Genomic DNA, 19,156 nt, shown 5'->3' with positions numbered 1-19,156 from the left:
CCGTTACTACAGACTCGTCGTAAAATTTCTCGCCTCAGCTTATTTCACAAATTATATCATCATAATGAGCTACGCCATAAATTAATTCTCTCTCCGTCCTACCATTCCCATCGCATTGATCACGCTCACAAAGTAGGTCTCAATTCATGTCTTACGAGAACGTTCGCGCAATCATTTATACCCCGTACATCACGAGACTGGAACCACCTTCCTGCAGAAGTTGTATCGATTACTGATAACCATTTTTTTCACGATACCCTACCTAACATTGTATAATAAGGTGAACTCATCTTTACATAACAAACCGATTGCTTTATTTGCGTTTGTATTTTATCTGACTGCTTTTGTTATTTACCTGAATTGTTTATTTACTTGATATGAATGTATCTTTATATAACAAACTGATTGCTTTATTTGCGTTTGTATTGTAACTGACTGCTTTTTTATTATGTTTGTATTGTAGATTGTAACCACTCCCCTCTGTAATGCCTTCCGGCCCTGAGGGTAAATAAATAAATAAATAAATACAGAATAATGACATACCCTCCCTATTCTCTGATTTCAGTCTTGTTTCTTTTTACTATATACCACATAATACATGTGACAACACGTGGGCGCTCGCACAGGCTCTTTTGGATATGCCTTGGATAATTGCCTGGCTTGATGGGGTTCTTTCAAACAATATGCCTGCCAAAATTAAAAGGAACTTACCCCGGAAAAACGCTTTTATTGAAACGGCATTGCTTGTCGTGATTTCATCCGATGTATTGAAATGGAAGTTATTGCTATGATTTTTTTCTTCCAGAAAATAAAAAGGTTGGAGCTTGAAGGCCACAGCGTGAAGTTACAAATTGTAAGTACAGGTTAACCAGAATTTCAGTTATTGTCATTTTTAGTTTTGCAATGTTCATGGGTTCTGGCAATTGTTTTCTTGCCGCTAACCACATCAATTTTGAATAGTAGTTTGAATTTGAACACTGGAAATTGTAAGAGTATATTACATTTTTCTAACCTACTAGATGCCTGCCGGGAGTTACTTAGGTTGTAATGGTCCACGGTACAAGAAGAATACAGGACGTGGACGCCATAACAGGAAGCCTGAAAACAGCCAAGCACGGCCCTAACAACTCGAGAACGCACAGTAACGCGAATTGTTGCAATCCAGCTAGCGTAGCTTATATGTTTATGCTTCTGGAACCGTTCCGCATGAAATACAAATACATACCATCATAGATTCATCCCTCCTTAGTAGGCTTACTGAAGAACGTCTGGATGAGCATATTGCTTGACAAATCCAGCCGGTGTAATTGGGCTGCTACGTCGTTATTTCCACATGCCTCAATTTATGACGACGTATTTGAGAACCAAGCGAAAAATAGGAAACACCTAATCGCTCTAACCTGGACTCAGTTACAGGAAGTTTCGTCATGAACGGTGTGAAAACTACAGGAACGAGCGTTTACATAAGCAAGCGTCAGTGTTGGACAGCTCTTTTTATATTTTCGCACAGTTATCCGTCCGTTCAACGGCTGTAGGAGGTCGAGGCCATCGAAGGCGCTCAGACTATTCTTGCGAGAACGGATTTCATACCTATTTCTGAGAGGTTATTTGCGTACATAGACTTCGGCGTTGTGCACACTCTTGAGGTAAAACGGTTTTTTTAGTAACGCCAGAGAAACCATGCTATCTCAGTAATGCTTCGAAAAGGCAGCACCCCAGAATAGAAGGCAGAAACTCTTCAATTCCAGAGATGCGCTCCGGAAACAAACAAAAACTGTGTTAAGGTGTGTAGCTGTGTGTCTAATCGCGACTTTATGTGCCTCATACATCTTGCAGGTGGATACAGCGGGGCAAGAAAAGTTCAAATGTCTCACATCCAGTTTCTACCGGGGTGCGGATGGCATCATCATAGTCTATGACATCACAAATCCGGTATGTTTAAGCTCTGGTTTAGTTGAGCATTTCCAGTTATCGATGCAGATGCCTTTTCATACGTTATAAACGGGCACTGTTTCACGTAACCGCTTTTTTAAGAAGGCATGCGCTTCATTATAGGTACGGCGGGTTGGCTTGCTCCGCAGTTACCCGTTTTATATGATGAGAACGCTGTCAAATGCTTAGACAGTGATCGAGGTGTAATGATGCCACTTTAGTAACTTTAGCACTCAATTTACTGCTGAGCCATGATTCCTCCAACGGATGCATGTTATGGCCTGTTTCATACTTGAAATAAGTGGCAGGCAACCCCAATTCGACGTTTTTATACACAACAAAATAAAGTTTACTTTAGCGCAGCAGAAAACATCCTGCGGCTTTGCCACATTCTGACCAGGGAATAATGTCTAAAACTCTTTTACAACCCCGAATAAAAAAAAAATTGTCTTTATTTTTTGCAATATCCGTAGAAGCAGGATTCACGGATTTAGGCTAATTACTTGTTTCGAGTGCAGACAATTTATAACCCCTCTTTTCTTCATAACATTGACATCAACGTCCTATACATGACTTTATGTGCTACGAAGAACTTTGTTACAACTATATTTTTGTGGCAAAAGTCGCGTTCTGTGTTCCCAAATAATTATAATTGTTGATACTAAACTCAAGCTCTACGAGCTGCGATACACAAATTATCTCGGGTCCTACATTACTGTGTCCTAAACAGGACAAGTCGGCTCAAAATGTCTGTATTTAGGGAGTATTCAAAAACAGAAACACAGTACGGTTGCATAATAAACTTGATGCTATCGAGCCACAAACAGAAAATTCGAAAAAAAGGTTATTGATCCTTGTAATACAATCTCATAAAAAGACAACACCCTAATGGCTCAAAACAGATTCAACTTCGTGGTGATGGCCTTCAGGTCTTTTACTTGAGCTGGTCACATTGCGCGCACGTTTGAATGGCCGAAGCTGGGTGTCCGTCCGGTGCGGGTAACTACTCTGAATCATTGTCCGTAAGAAAAAGGCTTGGGATTTGGTGCGATATAATTACAAAAGCTGAAGGCACCCTCCGTAACAAAAGGCCGCTTAAAATAAAGAATTGTAAACGTGACAACGAACAAGCATAGAGTGTTTGTGACAGAAAATTGTGAATATAATTTTCAAGAAACCGTTAGAGGTAACGCATGTCCAAACAATAATTCTAAGCATAATGCGAAACCACGTGCATAACACAAAATAAGCACAGCTTCATGGTATTCTTCTGTACTATTTTGACAACAACGCTGCATTGCTATGAACCCAATTTCCGAACCAGAAAGAAGTGACGGAGGCCCATCTACAACAGTACGCCTTCGTGCCCCTTGCGGCTGCAGCGCCGTCGGTCCGCCGGTGGAGCAGTGATTTTGGCGTTAATCTTCTGGGCAAGCGACTCATAGAACGTGTTGTCTGTCCTCAAGTCGCCTGACTGCTAGGTGAACGTGTTCCAGGCAACCATCACTTTCGCAGGCAGAAAGAAGCTAGAGTGAACTTTCACCCTGTACGACCGCCGCAACGCACGACGGTCTTGAGAGAGTGCGAGCGCTACTCGTCTAAAGCGACAAAGAGAGCCATGTCTGCATTCACAGATGGTTTTTTATTTAAGAATGGGTTTGCCAACTTTCCTTGAAAGCTCGCAAACAGGGCGACAAATGTGGGCAAACTTTGGCTGTTGGGAAACACCGAATGGGCTTGAAAAAGAGGAGAGAGTGCCTGGAAAAAGAAATAAAGCAGGTAATACTGTTCCTTCTGAACTACGGGTGCCGAAATGATCTCCGAGAAAATTTAAAGGTGAGGTGTTAGGACAAAATATTGGCGCAGCTTCGCAGAAGTGGCTCGAGCACTGTACAGACAGCGAGGCTCAGCGGAAACACCTAGCTTATTCTTTGTTCGGCTAAGCTTGCGCGTGGTTATGCTTGGAGACTCTGCCAAGTTTTCTGCGTTGTTATGCTTCCAGACGCGCTCAGGTTTTCTGCGTGGCGTCGTCTTTAGCCTCCCAAAGTGCACTGAACACTCGGTGATTTAAGCATGTAGAATCAACGCGTGCGTTCCGGCTTTGCGGTGGAGCTCCAAGAGAAGCGTTGAGCGCTGCGAGACTAGCGTTTGGGGAAAATTTTAGAACTCGTTCGCCGCCCAGCCTTCTACTTGTGTGTACTGGAATGTGGGACACTAATTAGGAATTTTGATCAACGCTATCGTTTCGCGGCCTTTTGCCTTCTTTCATTTTGGAATTGATTCTTCTCATTGTACCGTCAAAAGTGCCCCACTCCTTCAAACAAGGGATAGAGCGAGCCACCCCGCGACGCGTTTCCAAAGCAGTCCATGTACCAGTTGTATCGCGCCTACAAAAGTTGGCGACACGAGTCGCGCTCGAGCACGGCGAGGCGAAGCTGCGGTAAGAGGCTATGCCAACGCACGCGATGTCACCACCGCACGGCGTTGATTTTGTGCGTACGTTGGCCGGCCCAACCACCAGCTTAAACAGCAGCGCTGTTAAAAGGGGCAGAATTGCAGAACGGCGAGAAAGGCTCACTGGGGAAAGAAAATGGCACGTCTTCGTTGAAGTCGAACCACTTGAACCGGGATGTGACACGCTGGGACCGCTAGAAACGAGTTGGCAGACGGGAGAGCCGCTGATGCTGTACTCAGGAATACGGTATACATAACAATGGTACCATATACAGACCTCAAGCCACACATGAGACAACACTTGCGTAGAACATGGCAAAAACACTGGAGTGAACAGACAGATAACAGGTTACACGTTATGAAACCACGTTTGGGACCATACACCACCGACACACGCAACAGACACACGGAAGTCGCCTTGGCTAGGCTACGGATAGGGCACACGCACACAACGCACGCGTTTCTGCTAACGGGATCTTCTAGACCCCAGTGCAGCAGGTGCGGCGGGACCCTATCCGTAGTTCACGTACTCATTCAATGCAAGGCACTCGACAGCACACGACGCAAACATTTTCCTGAACTGCACAGACAACACACACACTAAACTTTTTTACGCCCTTTTAGCCAAAAAGGGCGTAGCATAGGTGGAAAAAGAGTGTTGGAAGACCTTTACACCCTTTTTCTTGAGTCTCAACACCCTTTTTCTAGCTCTACGCCCTTTTTGTTTGAAAATAAGGGTGTTGATCAACTTCAACACCCTTGGTTTTTCTTAGGGTGTTGAAAGGGTGTGGAAAAGGTGTTCAGCTGTTCATTGAATAAGGCCATGTTCGGATGCATAATAGCACTGTAAAGAAGAAGACATCCCCTCATATACTCCTCTACTCGCAAGAAATTTCCAAACGCAACAAAAAAAATAATTGCTCTTATGCAATGATCGCTCGTTTCCTTATTGGGTGCACCTCATGCCCCAAGTTTAGCTTTGGCACGTGAAACACCAATTTGAACCTTCAAAATTAAGAAGACTGTAGTCGTGTGGCGAAAAGGATGTTTACGAACTGCAACACGCTTGGCTTTCTGTAGGTTGTTGAAACGGTGTGAAATAGGTGTTCAGTTGCAAAAAAAGAACAGCGGAGCTGGGAGTCGACCTAGTTTCTTCCGGTGTTGCTAGGTTTTGTTATTTTTGCTAAGGTTTACAATGTTCTTGCTAAGCCAGGATGACCGCTCAGGGATGAGGCCAAATTTAACCAGATTTTACAAGGCTGTTCCAGTGTGCCCGCCTCCCCCCCCCCTCCCCATTTCCAGGAGATCCAAGAGGGAAACAAGGTAGGTCGGCCCCCAGCGTTGCTGTTTCTCCAGTCTTGCACCACTATTGCAAGCTGCCCGAATTTTTTTACCTTTTAGAATCCAAAAAAGACTAGTACCTTTGAAATGGTACAGTTAGAGGTGCGGATACGCATACGCCCCTTGTGCTCACACTCTAACAAGCTCGAAAGACGACTTCACTGTCATAATACCCTATCTGCGGTGGTGCACCCTTTACAGGCGCCGCAGTTTTTTCTTTGTATGTTTTTGCTAATGTTGCCGAAACTACCTCCTGAAGCTTAAAGAGCTTCACTGGTAATAAATTATGCCAATTCATATTGCTGTAAACATCGTGAGGCACAACCCCCCCCCCGCCCGCTTGTAGAGAATGTTCAGTCCACCCGTGTAAACAGGTACAAAATGCCTCCAAAATTGGAGGTCTCTCCACCTTTTTTCTTCGTTGGCGGTCTTTTCTCACACCCTTTTTTTCTTTACGCCCTGTTTCTTAGTTTCGAACACCCTAATTTGTAGCTTTACACCCTTCTGGGAAAAAGGGTGTTGAAATAATGAACACCCTTTTTAAAGGGTGTTGAGGTGGCAGGGAAGATTTGTATGATATTTAATAAAATTCTTTAAGTTACGGATCAGAAAAACTACCGTGTAATTAAAAAGTTTTTGCAAATCTACGTGTTGATTTGTATATTCTCGTAGTAAAATCCATACTTCCAAAATTATCGCTAAAATATCAGTTTTTTGCGACAAGCCCACCGACTCCATCTGGGGGCTTTCCTCTGCTGGGTATAAAAGCAAGAACAGCACATGTATTGCTAAGTATGCACTCCCTGTACTGCTTGCATCCCGTGTTCCAACTGTAACTTGTACGTATTGGCTGTTTGTGTTGAATGCTGCGCGCTCCGCCGTTTTACATTGCCTCTGCACATGCCATCACCTCAAAAAAAGGGTGTGAGACTCCACACCCTTTTTTTAGGGTGTTGAGCATCCTCAACACCCTTTTTTAAAGGTGTTGAGCTCATCACCCTTTTTTCATCCATACGCCCTTTTTTTGCCAAAACACCTTTTAAGGGTGTTAGCCATGGGAAAAGATTTTTACACCCTTTTCGGCCCAAAAGGGTGTAAAAAAGTTTAGTGTGCATCCCACTACACCCATCACACTTCTTGGTCAACAACCCGATGTTTTCTAACAAGCGTGTTTTTCAGTTTTTAGCAGGCGTCAAGTTTTTGCGGTTTCTTTCATAACATGCATAATCACACTGGCCAAATACACCATCCATCTTCATGCATTCGCCTCACTTTTGGTTTTACTCGACAATTTAGTATTTAATTGCATATCTGTCCTCACCAAATAACTTTGTCTTTGGCTCTCTTTGCCCTTGTTGGCCTTGCGCCATTAAACTCAAACCTTCATCATCATGAACGGGGATGTGCGCGAAACCGGAGGAGATATACATGTGCAGCTAGTGATGAAAGCTCCTTTCTAGAAGTGCAAACATACGGCGATAGGCGAAAGAACGTTGAGTTCCAAAAGCCATAAAAGTTCCCGACGCCCTTCATGCATTGAACGCTACAATGAACACGATACGAAAGTACGCCTGTATATTTATACCTTATGGTCATTTTGTACAAATATCATTTTTGTCTAACTAAAAGTGGTAGGCGATGAAGCTATCCCTTCCAAAATGTACCATTTGCAACAGGCGTGTGTGAGGTAACCTCAGGGTTTTGTATTGAGAGAGCATTAGTTAGCAATTTAGGTCGTAAATCTGGCATTCATGGCGCACAAAATGGCCGAAAGGCAGTCAACAGAATTGCCTATGGACGGCTTGAAAATTACAGATCTAATATAAAAATAGATACCTCATAATGCTCGCAGTAATGCCACATTTCTTAGAGAACCCCCGGAAAACTGGATTGGAATGGAAATGAGGTAATTTTGTTCTCTTGGTGGCTTTTAAACCGGGAGTATCCCAATAGGCATGGGAACACGGAACTTCTAAGTTCCCATAGCTAGAAAAATATTCATGTCTCACACACAGGCATAAATAATGGGTTGTAGTCTTCGGCTAAAAACGCGTGCTACGGACGTGTACTGCGACCCAGAGGAGTACTTACAGAGTGGTAATTATTGAAGTCGTAATGCAAGTAGCAAAGCCCGTCTAAGCTGTTTGCTCAAAGAAGAGTGGTTGGACATTCTCTACGCCCCTATCTAGTAGATGAGGCGTTCTGGTAGGGGTACGGAATAATGCGCTGGATTGGCAAGTAGTCAGGCTTTATAGTGTGGCATCGAGGGTACCAACGTACGTAAGCTTCTGGTCTAGTCATGCGGACGTCTACTTTTTTCAGGTAGCACGTAGAGGCGACGTAGGACCGATATCAGGGAATGTTTGCGCGGCATCCCGATGCAGAGAAAACAACAATAAAATACATATTATGACTGGCACTGACGTGCTAACATAAGCTGTGCATGACGAGGCGCATGGTGAAGGGGCCAAAGTATGACGTTGTTGGTTCAGGTAAAAAGGCACGTTTGACAGGGGTATGATACTATATTATACTATATTAAACCTGACTGCAGTTGCGAACGAAAGACCAGGGCGTACAGCCCTTCCACTCCACCTCCCGCTCGTCTCCCCTCAGGAAACACATAGAACGTGTTCACATATAAAAGTTTAGCCGGCGATTTTTTGGTCTTGACAACACTCCAAACCACCATGGCCCCGCCCACCGTGTCTGCGCATGTAACCGCATCTCTCAGCATTTTAAAAATGCCGTAACCGGCATGTAGTAAGTGAAACGATCCTGGCCAATCCCCCAAGTGAGTATGCGCCACAAACTGCGCAGGAGGCCGCCTGGTTCTTGCTGCGGCAGGAAACTAAACATCCAACTCGCGAGGGGCACGATCAAATGCAGAGCATTTCCGGAGGCGCACGAAGTTAAGTAGTTTGCGTTACGTTAATGTTGTTGCACTTGTTGCTGTTGCTTGTTGTATTGTAATTAAATGAGGAGACGTAATTACGTGGTCACGTGACATCATTTATTAGCAGGTGGATATGACATCATTTATTAGCAGGTGGGTATGATTATTGTGGCTCAGTGGGAATAGCACCATGTACCTCGCGTTCCGCCCACAGGTAGCGGATGCGTTGTATCAGCAGCTTCTTGACGTAGTTTGAATGAGTCAATGATATAAGGCGCGTTCGTAGCCCTCCATTCTGTGTCGGCTTTGTGGCGCAGTGGGTAGAGCACCATGTACCTTGCTTTCCGCCCGCAGGGTCGTGGGATCGAAACCAGGCGCCTGTAAGTATTCTTTTTTATATATAGTGTAGGGGGAGGGGTGCGGACTACGATGGACAACTAGAACGGGTGACATCGTGAGTTAAAGAAATGCTCTGCATTTAAAACTGCAGTCAGTTTTCACTCGTGCCATCGTTTCAACATTGCAGGAGTCATTTTCAAACTTGGAAATGTGGATAGAAGAAATCGATGCTTATGCTCGGGAAGACGCCGACAAGATCCTCGTGGGGACCAAAAGCGACCTCACCGACAAAAAGCGTGTCGACGAAAGGAAAGCACAGGCAAGTGACGATTTGGTAAAGCTGCCCGACTTTTTATCAGGCGCAACACAAATTTCATTTGAGTGGCGACAGAAATGAAAGTTGCAGTAAAGATTGCTGTGGTTCGTTTTTCCGAAGTACGGTGTCGATCAGGAACCCAATCGCCCGGGCTCCGGTTGATTTGGCAGGAGGCTGGCAGGGTGATGGTGTTGAAGTTCTTGGAGATGGCGGTCGAAATAACGAACTCGAGGCGTTGGGGTTCATTAAGTGAAACGAAGAGTTTATATACAGCTATTTACAGTAGGAAAACTGGGTACATGAGTAATAAAAAGAAAAACTTCAAACTTCAGCTAGACGCTAGAGCTCCACGTGCGCACAAATGACTTGAGTTTCTCAACTTCATCTAACTCTCCTATCCTCGGAGCGTACACAAACCGCTCGAGAAACGACGGCCGAGACTTTGTCTCGCCGCAAGATCCGTCTAGTTGCTCGGTACGGCGCTGTACCCTAAACCTCCGACGCGATCTTAACCTCTAACCAAGGGGGCTCACAAATCCCAACCTAGCTGCAACGGTCGAGACTCCTTGTCCCACCAGGAACTGCCCAGCTCGGCGCTCAGACAAGAACGATTTCCAACGGCCAAATTCGGCCTTATAAAACCTCGAGATCACCCTCTCTCGGGAACGCCCCTGTACCATTCGTACACGCGTAAGGGAGTGCCCAAATTCACGTAGACAGCTGTCACTCAGCACGCCACGGAATATTCAATGAGGCGCCGCCATCTTTGGGTCAACGGCACGCTCACAGACGAGCAGCTGCGCGTGACCCCGCGGGGTGAGAGCGAAAAGCGGCGACAGTGCACTGTGCCGGCCGGGGCGCGTTTACAATGGTGTCTTGCGCGGCGCGCGCTTCGACGCCGGTAATTCCACCACCTCCGCGCGTCACGTCGACGCTTCTCGGAACCCGGCGGCGCCGTCTGCGTTCTCAATGAGGGATTATCCCTGTGGTATGCGGTGGGCCAGACAATCCGTCTCCCGTGCGCGCCGTGACGAATTGGCGACGGCTGCAGCGTAGAGTCGACCGTGCTGGGCCACCAGACAGAGTTGCGGGTTTTCACGCGCAGCCCGGGCGCCTGGCCACTAATCTCATTAGTGGACCTTACAGTTGCCATTATTTGTTCTGGAGCCTTTCTTCGGTGTAAACTTCAGTCAGCTAAAGTATAAAACCAGTTGTGCAGGCACGTGCAAGAATTGACTCACGCTAGCTTGAAGGGCCCTCTTTATTGTATACCTGAATGCCGACATGGGACTGAACGCTGTTGTTACCGTGATTTTCAGGAGGGGTTAGCAGTGGGGGGGCTCATGGCAACCAGCGGAACACCACGATGTCGCTAAAGGAAATTTTTTCCGAGAAGCTAATGCTCTCGTTTGTGTTAAAAATGTTATTGCAACCGTAAAAATACATGACTTCTTCATCAAACTGTGCAAGGAGCGAGTTCTAAAATAAGCTGTTAGTGGTTCCAAAGATTTTTCTTCTCCAAATTCAACCAGCCATGTATTTTTATTTGAACACGCATTACCGCTTGCAATGCCTCAAACAACATTCAGTTCGATTACCCTAACCTTTACCAGCTTTATAAATTCAAAACTGTTTCATCTACCGGACAAACGATGAAACGTGTGTTTCTTTCAGGCAGTCAATTCAATATAGACAGAAACAGAAGTATAACAAATTCTCTTCAGTGTATCTTTAACAGTGGCTGCTAAATGACGTGTTGGCTTGCTGGCATGCGCATTATCATTGTTTCGGCTCCCTACCGTGCGGGAGCATTGTTGACGTTGCTAGCCTACGATTAGCCGTACTTTCATAATTTTATCCCTTGTATGGAGACATTTTGTATATGCGACTATGAAGATGTTTTTTAGGGGACTCCAATCTTCCTTCCTGTTAAAGCTATCTTGAATCTTCGCGATATCACAGGCACCAGTGGGACGTATCCTAATTGCGTGAAATAATTTCGGTAGCTCCGCGACTGGGTTCGCTCTGCGGTTTTTGACACTTTACATTCCCCCCTTTCAGGATAAGGTTTTTGGTCTGAGATAGTTAACCGGTTGCGTTTTATGTCCGCCTCTTCAAACGACTACTACACCCAGTGATTATTATCGTTTGGTTCTCATTCTGTGTTTTTATGCTGTGTACACTTCGTGTGGTTAAGACCGCAAATTTGTTCAGCGTCGGTATTCAGAATTCTTGTCCTCACTCTTTTACTGACGCGGGTTCGGTTTGCGTCTTATAGCTGACCTCAACCTTTTCTTTTTTCTCCCGCACCCAATTCCGCTCCTTACCCTCCTGTGGTCGCTGCTCTTAAAATGGCATTCTTTGAACATCAGCACTATGCACGGTGCCTCAATTGTCACAAATCATCAAGTCGATTCGGGCTTCATTTTCATGTTGCAGCCTTTTTACATTGATTCGGCGTTACTTCGTTTCCCTGAAGAATGTGTTGCTTATCTTCATCTTTTTACTCACTGCAAACTAAGAAGTCTGTCTACTAGGTTATTCTGACTACCTACTCGAAGGATTTGAACTGCACGTTAGCCTTCTTGTTTCTTCTTGCTGTTGCGGTGGTGCCATCACTACTGTCTACTTCGCTTTTACATTATTCATGGCCGATTTGGTTTCCTCGTAGGAGTCGTACAAAACCTCATCATGATAGACAGAAGTGCGACTTTAGGCTTGCAAAAATTAAAAGTGAAATTCGCAACTATCACACTCTGCGAAACAACGGTTTTTCAGTGAGTGGTACTGAAAAGAGCTGTCACAGTAAGCGGTAAATCACACCAATTTGATGTCACGTATGATTCAAACAAGTGTCTCCAGAGTGGCAGCCGAGTGAGTTGCAACTACACTACCTCAGCATGTTGTGAGCGGGGGAATAAGAGTTATCCCAGTCCGTGTTCGGTGACGTCATATCACTCGGCATGGAATCGTGACCGCCAGTGAGTAGAAAATGGGCACCCCAGTCACAGAGAACTGTTATCCTGTCTTGTTGTCCTGTCTCCATGGTGGAACTCTATCGTCCTTAGGTCAAACAACGGCTCGCTCTAATTCTGCATACGTTGTGGCGTGGAGGGTTGCCAGTCTGCCTGTCGAAGAAATTCGCACTAGAAGACAAGAAAACAATAGGGGAGGGGACCAAACAGAATGTAGCGGTACAAACGTTTCTTAAATTATCGCACCATCGACGCTGGCGTAGTTGGATACACATTTCTAGGAAAACACCACGTAAAACCTCAACAAAGCACATAGAACTCCAAGCGCTGAATCGCCAATTGCCAGGCCAGGCCGCCGTGGCTTCGCCCTCAACGGTCGAAAGTAGACTTAGGGGCTCCGCAGAATTACTTCCTTACTCCTGCTTGGCTTGATCACAGCGGTTGCGACCCTTTTGATAATTATTAAACTTACGTCGTTACCTGCAATCTCCGTCTGGATCATGAAACCCACCTCGGAACCCTTCCTTACTATCCTCAATGCATCAGTAGCATGAAGTACGCGCGCTTTTCAGCATCTTAAAACCTTCACTTGTCTTTGCAACGTTGCTTAATCCAGGCACATCCGATTTACTATCGAAAGTGGGTCTAATATTACGGCTAAGTTACCCTCACTCCTCACTGTCCTACCGCAACACGTTTTCCGATTCAAATTACAGTGGTAACCTATCCGCCCATAGAGTGTTGGGACACTCTTCTGTATTGCTGACCCCGCCCCCGTAGTAAACAGGTGCTCTAAATACGGCCGCTCAGGCCTGAACCGCATGCGTTCATTTGTATTTGTATGTGTATTGCTATTTTATTTTTTACCTGTCTGTTGTGATCAGCCCTTAGGTAAGCTAACTTGGCGAGTCCCAGCGTGAATTGTCCAGAGAAAGCAGCAAACCTGTCAGATTAGAGTCCGAGATGTTCAGTTACCTATTCCGATAATCTAGTCGGTGAGGTTAACTGGAAATGATAAGCACCCACGACGATGTGCAGTGTAGCTATTCCGTGTTCGTATCGAACGTCTTGCTGTGAATTAGCCTACTTGGGATACAAGCGACGTGCATAAACACGAAGATTGAACTTGGTGCACCCCAGAAAATTGGCGCTGGAGGTTGTTTTGCACCGCTTCTATTAAACCAAAGAATTTATTGTACATAAAAACAAAAAAACGACTCAGGCAGCCATTACACTACAAAGCTTGTCCAAACACGCCGATGTCCAAAAGCGCTCCCAAGCTCCCGCACTCCAAATAACATCCAAGAGAAATGACTTTGAAATACTATATAAATTTTGAGTTCGGACGTAGTAAAGTTTTTAGGTGTTGAGCGGCAAAACAGTGGTAATACTAACAGGGCTTAGGTATTGGTAACGGAAAACGGAAGGATCTTGATTCTTGCATTTCTGTAGTTCCTAAAAAAGGGCAATCCTTTTGGAGAAACCCTGCGGCATTTTTGTCGTACACCAAATAGCAGCATACCAGTCTGCAGCCCTCCTGCTGGTGGAAGTACTTATTATTAATTACAATAAGTTCGCTGAGTTTTTCCAACGTGCCGTATGCTCACGCATATGCGGGGATTATGCTTCTTTTAGGAATATTGGCGTGTCACTACACAGACAAAAAATGGCCAATTCTTGTTAATACAGCCTCAAGTTTCTTGCTGTCGGTAGGTTTGTCACAATTTGCCATAATTAACTATCAAGAAGCATAGGAACTACCTAATTTCATTGCCATGTAAAGCGCATCTTTTCCCCAAAAGTAAATAATGGCGTGAAGCCGTTTCTGAATGTTCATCTTCTTCACTTTTAAGTGCATCGTACCTAAGCTGTTGCTTAAATTAACACTGATCGTCGTATTTCTACATTAATTAAGCAAAGTGCCCTTGAAGACTCATCGAATGAAATGGCAATATGAATGTTTCGCTTTCTTTCAGAGGTTTGCGAAAGAGCTTGGCATTCCCTTCATTGAGACCAGTGCCAAGAATACAACAAACGTGGACGAAGTCTTCAAAGCAATCGCGGCATCGATAATAAAGCGGATGGGCCCCCCAAAAAAGAGGAACATTACCGGCAGCCCGGAGAACTTGACCCTTGCAGTTGCTCCCAAGAAATACCACTTCTGGTGCTAGCAAACCACTTCTGCGTTTCCTCGCCTTACATAAACAGAGTGAACCATTATTTTAAAAGCGTTTGATCGGTGCTGCTTGCCCCTATTCATTTTTGCACCTCTTTCAGAAGTATTCATCTTGTGCTCGTATATGAAGTACCTGAAGCAAAACAATACTTTCCACGTCTGGCACCACAAGCGAGACCACTACTGTCTGCCGTAGAAGCTACAAGGCACCCCAGTGGGGCCACGGCCATCATAGGAAATGCCCCGCTTCCCGTTTAAGCTGCAGGAATGACCTTGTCGCCGCTGCAAAAATTACACATATGCAAGAACATGGGTGTCTAAACAATAAGAGTCGTCCCGGCTGCTCATGCTTTCTCTGGAGAATTACGAAGAAATGGCTAACCTCTAACGAATAAAGATGGTACATGATGTAACATCTAACATTTGCTATCCATTGTTGACAGAAGCACCGATGCTTTCACAAATGCCGCCAGATATCAGCTTGCGCTTCTTCTAAGCACGTGTAAAGAAAACGCGAGGGCTGATGTGGCACATTTTCAGACCCCAAGTTTAATGAACAATCTTCATAGAGCAGCCTCACTCTCACCTAAAAGTGGATCACTGGAGTACTCTTGATAATTACATTTTATGTGCAAGCTTTATACAGCTTACTGAATGAAGTTGACGATGATGATGATGCTTAGCGGCTGCCTCTTTGTAACGGGGTGGCGTTGCGCAGCGACCTTCGTCGTAACGCCAGTGTACAATCACCTCGCAAAAAAAAAATTCGAAGAACGCCTACTTGCAGCGCGTCTAGCGGTGGAACGGCTACTAGGCCACCAAGTGCCCACAAAGCGGAGCACATACTTGCAACTGTGTAGTCGCCAATGTTTAGTGGCGGGATTTTTAGTTTCATACGAGGTAAATACACAGAGTTGCTAACCCACAAAGAGTAAAAACCGACATGACGAACTACTTCGCTTCGCCTTTACATGCATGACGACAGCACCATCTTAATGAATAAGGTAGTGGGAAAGATATAAGGCGCGTTCGTAGGCCTACTTGCGCTTGAATTTATGGCGCAGTGGGCATCGCGCTGTGTACCTCCTGTTACGGCGAGGGAGTTCGTGGCTCGAATCCGGGTGGAGCCACGTCAATGGAAATCCGTGACGGATATGGGGCCGGTGAGATCTTGATGTACCCGGGCATAAAAACGCAACTATGTTAGAACGCCAATGAATGCCCATTCCAATTTAGCGCTGCGATGGTAGAGAGTTTTGGCTGAGCGAGCACCGTGCATCGCCTGCTTGATTGCTTCTAAACATAGCACTCAGACAAGCACTCTGTTTTGGATATCAAGAAATCCTTTAATATTGGCTACTTGTTGTTCATGCCACCACCAAACAATAGTCTAGTACAACTCAAGGTTATCACTTCTCTGGGAAATCACGTTGCCCCTCTCCGAGCGCAACATCCCTCGTTCGTATGCAAAAGAAAACCGTGAACGCCTTAGACAAAATTGCTCCTGACCTACAGTTTCGGCTTGCGAAAGGGTTTCGTCCAGCAGGCCTTCGAAATTCAGGCATTGAACAATTCACAGAAATTGCTTCCTAAGCAGTTACATAAATAATTTCTCCTCTTCCTGCGTCCCCGCATTGTCCACATGGTGAGATAACAGCAATGATTACATTCCTTTAACGTGAAGTTCCAGGAGAATTGCTAAAAGTTAGTCATCTTGCACTTGAAAACGTCTGAATCCTTCCTTAGCCGTGCTTGGTCAAGAATCTGCCTTTCCTAGAAGCCGGAACAAGGATGTAAATTTGGTAACGTTAGGTTAACAGCCCTTCCATCAAACCTTAATAAATGAACTGAGGGTGCGCTGCTTCGCCGTAATGATATGTTTTTGAGTACTACGAACATATTACACTCCAGGCAAATTGGTTTTCCAGGAGAATGCTCCATCTGGCGGGAAAATACAGACTTGAGAAGTCGCTTCCGCTGGGCCTCCATGAAAAAAAACCACATCGTCGCTTTGGTCACTTTTGAGGTCTCAAGAGCTCACGACACTGTAATCACGCCCTCCAATATTTGCTGACTCGTTCTTGGTTCCCGGAGTACATCAATTTTGTCGGTAGCTGCTTTTCTAGACAACCGGCAGTTGTGTTGCTGCAAACGTGGCTACTTCTGTTCTAGGTATTAAGAGAATCGTGGAATCCACCAGGGTTCTGTGTTCCACCCAGTATCTTTCAATATGCCTCTGAGTCTCATGTTTATCGACCCGGATGTAAAAACTTGTTTACGCTGATGACACTCTTTTTTTTATCTTCTTCGCCGGACCTTCTCGCCTTCTATTATTAGCTGCAGTCACAATTTGCTGTTCCGAAAGATCGTTGAATAATTACAATTATCCTTCCAGCGTCAATAAATAGGTGTATACACTTGTGCTCCCGTCTTCAGACTTGATCCAGATATTATTATATTGTCATACATTCATTCGTCAAGTCCACTTGCTGAGCTATGATGGAGTGCTATATGGCAGTGCATTAAATTCGCGTCTCCATATTCTCGTGGTGTATACGTACCTCGTCTGTTACGTCGAATACTATGATGAAGCCGTGCGCCATCTGGTATTCATTCCAAATGGCCGGGGGGCGATAGTCCTCTTTGCCAGCAACGTCGTTCTGAAACAAATCCACATTTTTAATTCTGCGTTCATTTAGGGTAATATATATAGGGTTTTGCCCCCTATTCTTGCGTTAGCGTAACCTGAGGTGTTTTCCTATCCATCACACCCGCGCTAAATTATTCACGGGCCGGCCCACTCCCTCATTGGCCAATTCATGATTGATTACTCAATGGAATACACCGGACTTTGTTCATCCGCGCCTCCACAAACAGGACCCTCTACTCCAGCGCCGTCTTTCGTGTGGGCTGTCTCGATCCCAGTCTACTTTACATTTTAGACTGTGGTTGGGAGCGGCCTTTGCGAGAACCTACTCCTTCCTCGTCGTGATGTCCAGTAGTCCCCACTGCGACGCCTGCAAGGTTGAAGAGAGACAATCGAACATGCGCTTTGTTGTTGCCCCCAGTATTCATATGAAAGACGCATCTTGGCCGCCGAGCTCAGTCGATTCGACAATCAACCGTTCAAACTAGAGACTATTCTAGGACATCGGCCCCGTACAATCAACTTCGCAGAAGGCAACAAAAGCCCTCCTGCGTTTCATGAAGGAAACACGCTTCGATGAAATACTACAGTACCCACAACGGGACTAAAGTCTTCGCGTCCCCCCGCTCGTATCCCCTCTTTTTCGCCTGTCCTCTCTTTCATTTCCTGAACACCCCTTCCCCAGTATCGAGTAGCAATTCGTTCTCTAAGCCTGAATAACCTCTCGGCCACGGAGCACTCTCGGCCTTTCCGTTCGCTTTTCTCCTCGTCCTCCTCATGCTGCTCTCTTCCGAAATAGATAAGGCATCGTAAAACAAACATCTGACATTTGCTGCTATAGAGAGAGTTCCCAAAGAGGTTCGAAGCGATTTCTGTTAAAAGCTGTCTTCCCTGACTTGATCAACTTGAAGTTTACACAAGAAGGCTGAGCTTTCGTCAACAACTTAGGCAAGCCTAACTTAACTTAACTGATCCCAATTTAACGTATCTGTCGCTTAACCGGTACAGAAACCATCGTTACATTCCACTTAGAATCACTTGACGGACAAAGTGCAGACACTTCACGCCTCCACTTCCCAGAATCAGCTTTTTCCGAGGCTGCTGTGCACCTCTTCCTCTCACTTTCTGTCAACGCCTACCCCCACCCAATGGCTGATCTCATAATCATCATCATCATCAGCCTATCTACGCTTACTGCAGGGCAAATGCCTCTCCCATAAATCTCCAATTATCACGGCTCTGTGCTAAATGCGACCAATTTATCCCCGCAAACTTCTTGACCTCATTTGCCCATCTAACTTTTTGCCGCCCCCTGCCACGCGTGCATTCACTAGGGATCCAATATCACGCAATATCACGCTGCAATATCACGCACCCAATGGCGTGCGCACTCAGCACACATCAAGCCACGGCGGCCCATATAGCTGCGCTGCTGTCGGGATAGCAGGTTCGTCTCAAAAACCTGAGGCCCGGTTCGATTCCTACTCGGACCGGTATGTCTTAATTTTTTCCACCGCTAATTTCCAGCGCGAATGTCAACTTTGTCTCCAGCCCCTCTCTAGCACGTTTGACGTAAACACAACCTTTGGGGTCATTCTGTTCATTGTTTCCGGAGCTCTTTTTTGCATAATCTGCTATGGACAATGCATATGACTGATTTTTTTAGTGATTTCGCGCAATTATGCCCGCCATATCTGCCCGCCACTATCATTGGGTTCGTTTCAACAAGCCATCGAACAATCCATCTGCCCGTAATCGTCCCGCCTTCCATGGAACACCTCTTGACAAGTAGACCTCTTGGAAGTAGAACAAATGCGCTTACCAGAACATACCTCCAAATTGTTTTTTTTTTTTGCATTCATTACTATAGGACCGTATTTAAGGGCAGCGTATTGGGCGACTAATACACGGATTCAGTGTGCCTGATGTCGACTATAGGGTAACTTTTAGTATTCATTGCAGAACTGCACGTATACGGCAGCGAAAAGGAGCTCACACAAACTTTATCTAGTTTCTCCCATTCTAAGAGCAACGGCAGTGTTAAGAACAAAGAAAATAAAATAGGCCACACTTACGTTCT

The 19,156-nt window shown here is 45.4% G+C and overlaps 2 protein-coding genes across 2 annotated transcripts in view; one reads left to right on the top strand and one right to left on the bottom strand.

Moving 5' to 3' along the window:
* Positions 1–17,083, bottom strand: part of LOC144150269 (ras-related protein Rab-1B-like) — a 203,188-nt gene extending 186,105 nt beyond the window's left edge. The window contains exon 1 of the mRNA XM_077682131.1: positions 16,991–17,083. Within this exon, the coding sequence (XP_077538257.1) occupies positions 16,991–17,032 (42 nt within the window). The 5' untranslated portion in view covers positions 17,033–17,083. The remainder of the gene's footprint in view (positions 1–16,990) is intronic.
* LOC144149681 (ras-related protein Rab-1B-like) lies at positions 788–14,836 on the top strand. Its single transcript, XM_077681334.1, has 4 exons — positions 788–853; positions 1,837–1,932; positions 9,150–9,281; positions 14,230–14,836. The coding sequence occupies exons 1-4, from the start codon at positions 788–790 to the stop codon at positions 14,422–14,424; spliced, it is 489 nt and encodes a 162-aa protein (XP_077537460.1). The 3' UTR covers positions 14,425–14,836.
* Positions 17,084–19,156: the final 2,073 nt, after the last annotated feature.

Source organism: Haemaphysalis longicornis, unplaced genomic scaffold (assembly GCF_048455015.1).
Source record: "Haemaphysalis longicornis isolate Haplotype H1 unplaced genomic scaffold, Haemaphysalis longicornis Haplotype H1 scaffold_8, whole genome shotgun sequence".
Lineage (NCBI taxonomy): Eukaryota > Metazoa > Arthropoda > Arachnida > Ixodida > Ixodidae > Haemaphysalis > Haemaphysalis longicornis.
This window is presented reverse-complemented; position numbering and strand designations above follow the sequence as displayed.